This window comes from Morone saxatilis, unplaced genomic scaffold (genome assembly GCF_004916995.1).
Source record: "Morone saxatilis isolate NCDOM2014 unplaced genomic scaffold, NCSU_SB_2.0 Contig16, whole genome shotgun sequence".
In the NCBI taxonomy this organism is placed as follows: Eukaryota; Metazoa; Chordata; class Actinopteri; family Moronidae; genus Morone; species Morone saxatilis.
In genome coordinates, this window is record NW_023339718.1 from 27,394,134 (window position 1) to 27,400,913 (window position 6,780).

A 6,780-nucleotide genomic window follows, 5' to 3' on the forward strand; every position below is an offset into this window, starting at 1 on the left:
CTACTGTAGAAACATGGTGGACTTACATCGGTGACCCACGGTGTCAAATCAGCTCATTCTAAGGTAACAAAAACATTTTCACGATTCTCATTTTGGACCTTTAAAAGGTTGGTAAATGTTTTATGAGGAAGTAAATACATTCATCAGCTTTCATAGACCTCAGTGATACACACTGCATTTCGGTGACAGACACTGAAAGTAAACATAACTTTTCTCCACAGGGCACCTTCAACCTTTGCTGACAATGCCAGTGATGTCAACAAACAAAACTAAAAATGTACCTTCTAAGTTTCTGTGTGGCTTCATATGTGCACATTATGCATATTACTAACAGTCCAACAGGAAGAACTGTGTGACAAGTGGGCTAGTCTGTCCTCAGGTCATTGCAAAAATGTAACTGAAGTTGAACAACAGGTTTTCAGTGGAGTAACTGACTCTCTTTAACTAATGTACATTACAGAGCCTGCCCCACAATAACTGTTTTACAAATTTTAGGTAAATTTGACGAAGGTTGACTATTTAAGTCTATTATACTAATGTGTATATACACTACTACTACTACTACCTTAAGCTCCAGGAAAATATATTACATGCTTTCAGATGTTGTAAATACTGTTCAGCAGGAGGAGGAAGGCTCATCTGTGATGATGACTGTTTTTGCATTAATTTCAATACAAACCGAGTCTTAAAATGACCACAAAACGCAAAACTATAACTGTGATAGAGTCAGCGGAGAGACAGTTTTTGGTGCGGTGTCATCGTTGAAATTCACTGGTATTGGTATCGACTACTACATTTCTGGTATCGTGAGACCCCTAGTCAACACCATTCCAACATTCAAAATGAAATTTAGATGAATATTATATGGCTGTTCCTTCAGCTTAAAATAACTCCCCACAGCTGACATGATGACAGAGCTGCTGACAGTCCTCAGCCATGTTCTAGATACATTTCACGTGACACATGCTACTCATCTGTGTTTTTTCTCTTTACACTTAGTTAGGCATTTACGTGATATTTAGACAAATGGATCATATTGGATTATACTTTTCCCCAAACAATATCCCATCTAGTGTTTTGGTCAGTAACAGACTGATACCAATACTGAATATGGGATCTGTGCATCACTATCTATGACTATGGGTTAACCAATCCAGAAGATGTTGTTTCATTTTTCCATCAGTGTGCAGTGTTACTTTATTTTCATTAGTTATTATTGATAAAACGCTAAACTAGTTTAATTGTGTTTTGAATCTTAGAACAGCAGTAGTTCTGCTTGAAGATCATACGTACTCCTTCTACCTCTAATAATTATGGGATTGCTGTATTGATGTCATACTTGGGTTGGGCTGCAGCAGGACCTCAGTCTGTCTGTAGATTTTCTCAGTCCAGTTTTTGGTGCAGTCTGCGCGGCTCATCAGGTTCTCAAAGTGAGCATCCAGCTCAGTCTTCTCCGCCTGGCCCAGCTTCTCCTCTGTGAACTGAGGCAGAGCACTCACACACAGCGCACACACAGTCTCAGGGGTGAACTAGTGAATCACAATTCCGGGGTTTTAATCCATTAGTAAAAAATCAGAATCAGAATCAGAAATACTTTAATAATCCCAGGGGGAAATTATTTAGCCTATACTCTGTTTCATTTATTATGCTTAGATTTGCATATTTGTCTCCAGCTGATACGATAACCAATTTGACATTTTTGTATTTTAAAAAGAAGTTCACAAACTGTATAATAAGGCTAAGATGTAATCAAAATGGATGATTTAATATTCCATAGCTCTGACCTAATCAAATCTAACTGACATCACTGTTGTTAAGACAACAAAAACAAACAATTCTGTTTCTTCATCCATTTATTTTTCATAGAATATAAACCTAACATAAATAATTCTTATTATTAACTGATCATTTACTGGCTGTGATTGACTTATTGGAATAATACATACTAATATACATTTTCCCATTGCTGGCCCTGATAATTATCGTGCATCCCTACTATTTATTTAACTGTCTGTGTAAATGTTTCATTTCTCTTATATAGTGTCTGTCCATTCAACATTGCGTTCCAATGTTAGAATTGTGATTACTGACTGCCTTACAGTTTGTAAAGTACAGACATTAAAGGGCAGATTGTTGGTTGTAGGTATGCTCACAAAAAGTAAAGATGGAACAACCAAAAAAAACGTAACGGCACGACGTCATGAGGGGTCCGGGCTCTCCTGACAGGCTGTCGTTCCCGTCCCCTCTCTCCCTTAAAACTTATCCAAATGAAGTAAAGTTAGCTCTTACAATGAAGTCCATAATTAATTTATACTAGCAGCGGCTGCTGCGCTAGCTTTCCCCCGAGACACTACAACAATGCCAATAATACATTTAAACAGCACTGTTTAATAACAGCGTAGGCCTGAACTATAGCCAAAACGTAGCCGAATATAAAGTAACGTTACATGCTTTCTGTGCTATTGTGTAGCGCTACGTTAGCTTGGCTATGCAATACTGCGAAGTCAGATATTGTACCGTAACGTAAGTCAGTAACGTTAGTAACAGCTGGCTGTCAAAATGAAAGGAAGAATCAGCTGGACCGCAGCAATGTGCACGAGCTAAACACTAGTTACCTGGACAGCGCGTGTGAAAAACAGTCCGGCTCCGGAGGCTATTTTTTTCACGTTGAAATCCATTGTACCTGTATCTGCAGCTAGCTACTGATGTTTCACTCGAAGCAGACTACCCGACACCAGCGGCTGGATGTTATGGCACAAGCCAAAAAAATCACGTGACCACCGCGAGGCCTCATTACGTCAAACACGTAAGTTATCAACCTTCCAAATATTTAAAAACAAGCATCCGACTCACTTTAACAATGGCCACTTTCTAACTTAAGAATAGTAATATTAATATAGCGACGTGTTAATGATAACAGCAGTGACCTGGGAAACTGTTTCATTAAGGTCTATTCTATTTACTAATTAATGTAAACCAACGCTTGGCCAGCAGATGCCATCATTGGTACTACCTTCTACTTGTTTTGCAGTGGTTCCTGAATATACCCTGGCGCACAGTGGTGACGCAACGACGCATAGACTCGTCGAGTCGGGGCTGGCTCACATGTGAGTTTTGTTGATAATTATTTGTTCTATGGCTGTGTATTACTAAAGAAAAGTTTATTTGACTTTGGACATTTTATTCACTCGTTGAATATCTCGTTAATCACTAGCACTGCGTGAGACTGCAGCGACTTCATTATAGCTTGTTAGCTAACTACCAAACAGATTATTTTGTTAGCTCGGATAGCTCAGTGAAATCTAGCTAGATAGTGCTGCTTAAGGTCTCACGTCAAAACGCCGCTCCATAGACTGATCTAAGTTTACTTTTGCTTTCCAGCCGTTGCACCTGCAAAGTGACGTTATGCAGAGCAGGTGGTCATGGCTTGGAAGACGAGGACCCGCAATTTACAGGTGTTTGACACGGAGCTGAGTGCCGACACGGTAGAGTGGTGTCCGGTTTTATCGAGCCACGACATCCTGGCATGCGGGACATATCAGCTACAGAAAGGGGTGAGATTACATACGGTCCCGGTACATCCCGTTACCTGTCTTAGTATGGGCACAACCTCACACTAACCGATTCCACATCCTCTATAGGAATCATAATCCTCCTTTGGCTGTTTATTTAAAGGGATTAACACATTAAAGCTGCAGCAGGTATCGTTTATGAAAATAACTGTTTGTTATATTTGCTGAAACTTTGACTGTATCCTGACTGTACATGAGACAGATAATCTGTGAAACGATCTGGTTCCTCTGGCTCCTGAATGAAAACATCCAAGTCGTATTGGGTTGGAGGATTGAAGGGTCCCAAAGCGTCTGTATTTGACACCCTGGTAATGAGATGCAACAATCAAATGTCTTTCTCGGCTCTGATTGGTTGTTTTTGTTCAGGCCCGGTGAATTCTTTAGGAGGGCCAGAACAAGGCAGAGGAACTGATTTCTTTTCACAGATTATCTGTCTCATGTACTATTGTCAGGATACAGTGAAAGTTTGAGCAAATATGACAAATATTGTTTTTTTAAAAGACCTATTGCAGCTTTAATGAAGGTTGATATAATAATTCAATCATTTTATGCTGAAATGGGCCACTCTGCACTTTTACTTTTGGTACTTTACTTATATTTTCACTTCACATTTTGAATACGGGACTTTTGCTTGTAAGATTATTTTTTACATTGTGCTATTACTAATTTTACTTAAAGCCTATGTTTAAGTGCCACAAAAGATAACTTTTAAACATTATCTTATACTGAGAGGTGACTGCATCAGAGCCAGAGTAATCGTCTATCCCTAATCCCTAAATGCAGTGGCCGATAGCTCCTTAAAACAGCTCCTTCTTTTTTTATCTGTATTTTTTTATTGCTGAAAACGTGAATGATGTCTAATTGGATTTGCCATTTAAGGGCTAACTAAAATTGTATAAATCAACTGGATCATGACATTTTGTTTTCTGTTGTGCCCACATCTTTACAGAGTGACCGGAGGAAGAAGACTCTAAATACATTTCCTTGATCCTTGAATTGTGATGTTCATCGCAATCCAAAAGAAAAAACACGATTTAATTACAGCCTAAGCAGCTCTAGCAGGTACCTCCTGCTGGTGTCTGACAGTTGACTGATGTATGCCCCTTTCACATTCCTCCTATAGGCAGGGGAAGAGTCTGCTGCCCCGAGCCGGACCGGTCGTTTGTACCTCTTTGAATTTCGGCGAGAGGGATTGATGAGCCCTCCTCTAACTGAGCTTCAGCGCACAGACACAGCGGCCATTTTAGACTTGAAATGGTAAGAAATCCGGTCCGAACATTGTGTGGCCATCGATGTGGCCATCTCTTTCCTTCTTGGTGATTCATGTGCTTGTCCTCAGGTGCCACGTGCCGGTGTCAGGGCAGGCAGTTCTAGGAGTGGCAGCTGCCACCGGAGAGCTGCAACTGTACACACTGTCAGACAGTCAGGTGAGAAATGTGGCATCAGAAGATTCACAGCCAGGGACTTATATTGTTAGACATTAAGCTAATGTTTGTGTACAGAATCATACAGAGCCCCCCTGGTGACATTGGATAAAAAAAAAATAATGCATGGCCACGCATTACTATCTCGTGGCCACGAGATAATTCACCTTCAGTAGCGGGATGGTTATCCATATGGAGCTGTCAGTGATGCTGTTTATTATTCATGAATAAATGTAATATAGTCTGCTTTTGTATCAACGAGTACTTTGTCTATTACTTGCATGGTGGGTGTAATGTAGTAATAATGCTATGACGGGGCTGGAGGAGCTTACGTCTAAGACAGCGCGCACATGTCACTGTTGGTAATCGCTAAATGCAGTTCCTCCAGAAAACGGGATTATGTCGATCGCATTAATTCAACGCATAATCCAGCGTCGACAATTTATGCGCGGCCGATTTTTTCAAAGACGCCGCACGTTAAATCGACCGATTTCCGCGCGAAATATGCGGGGCTTGTGCATGATTTAAATCCCTGATTTTCGTTGCAAAAAAGTCACATCATGTCTCCCGCAGAAAGTTGAATAACATGTTGCGTTTACTTCACACACGAGAGCAGCGCCATGTTTTGCTCCCTTTGCCATGGGCACGTTATGAAGTGAAGTCGGCGGACCGCAGCTCGCAACCCCCCGGCGAGAAGTAAGACATGATTAGAATCCCGCAAATCAGTCCCATTTGTGTGTGTTGTGTTGCGTAAATTCATCTTCATAATAAAATAAAATGGAAATTCAATTCAAACACTTGTCCATGTTAACAATCAACAGTCTCAGCGTTGCCTGAATAAAATGACTAATTTCTCTAAGTTTGAACATTCTTGGACACATTTTTGAGCTAATATTCCCAAGTTTTCAAGTTGAAAACCACTGCCTTAAATAGTGTTTGACCACACACAGCCCCTTCAGTCTGTTTAAAGAGGAGGACAGTTAATGTGCGAAGGGAAGTGAACCAAGACACATCATTTATTCAGCAGACCGAAATGTTTAATGTCTGCCTGTTTCACTGTTGATGTCAACTGATGCACCGGGCAGCGTGTTTACTCTGCTCCACCTGTCATTATGTATGTAAGACTCGGTGTGACTCATGATCCTGTGTATCCAGTAGGAAGGCGGCCGCAGTCTGCAGATTCTGAGCAGTTTTGAAGTGGGAGTGGATCGCCTGGCTCTGTCATTAGACTGGTCCACTGGAAGAATGGACAGGTAACAGCCACAGCACCTGCACCTTTATAACAACAGCTGATTTCCGGTTTTATATAAAAAACACTGATATTAACAGAGTGGGCTACTTTTTGTTTAGCTGCATCCCAATCTAATTGTAGATACATATTAAGTCTGATAAATATCGTTTGATTTATTTTTAACTCCTATGCAAAAAGTTTGAAGTCTGTGATAAAAGCCTAGTAAAAGCTTACATCTGTCCATATGTGTTGCATTATGTGTGTATATATATACTGTAGTTATATACACATGTAAAACCCTTTCCTAAATATAAAAAAGTACTACTTTCATGACAAATAGAGCTGTCACCATGACAGTTTGTTGGAGCCAGTGGAGGTTACATACTGCAAGTTGAGTTGCTCTCATTGACTGTGCAGTTTTGACTCATCCATAGCAGCAAACAATAGCGGCTCATCTGTTCCCACGCATTCTCGTATAACAGAAACTGTACACTAAAAAAAGACTTTAAGTGAGAAATGGGCAACGCTGTCATCTATTTTACTCTAAATGGGA

The 6,780-nt window shown here is 40.4% G+C and overlaps 2 protein-coding genes across 3 annotated transcripts in view; one reads left to right on the forward strand and one right to left on the reverse strand.

The window, feature by feature from the left end:
* The window catches only part of LOC118326010 (endophilin-B2-like), a 26,246-nt gene extending 23,259 nt beyond the window's left edge, over window positions 1-2,987 (reverse strand). The window contains exons 1-2 of the mRNA XM_035658894.1: window positions 2,616-2,987; window positions 1,320-1,481 (exon numbers count right to left, since the gene is read on the reverse strand). Coding sequence (XP_035514787.1) covers window positions 1,320-1,481; window positions 2,616-2,678 — 225 coding nt within the window. The 5' untranslated portion in view covers window positions 2,679-2,987. The remainder of the gene's footprint in view (window positions 1-1,319; window positions 1,482-2,615) is intronic.
* A 44-nt stretch (window positions 2,988-3,031) lies between these two features.
* The window catches only part of dph7 (diphthamide biosynthesis 7), an 8,637-nt gene continuing 4,888 nt past the window's right edge, over window positions 3,032-6,780 (forward strand). For both annotated transcript variants that reach the window (XM_035657919.1, XM_035657920.1), the window contains exons 1-5: window positions 3,032-3,107; window positions 3,382-3,554; window positions 4,696-4,829; window positions 4,912-4,999; window positions 6,155-6,249. In XM_035657919.1, coding sequence (XP_035513812.1) covers window positions 3,423-3,554; window positions 4,696-4,829; window positions 4,912-4,999; window positions 6,155-6,249 — 449 coding nt within the window. In that variant the 5' untranslated portion in view covers window positions 3,032-3,107; window positions 3,382-3,422. The remainder of the gene's footprint in view (window positions 3,108-3,381; window positions 3,555-4,695; window positions 4,830-4,911; window positions 5,000-6,154; window positions 6,250-6,780) is intronic.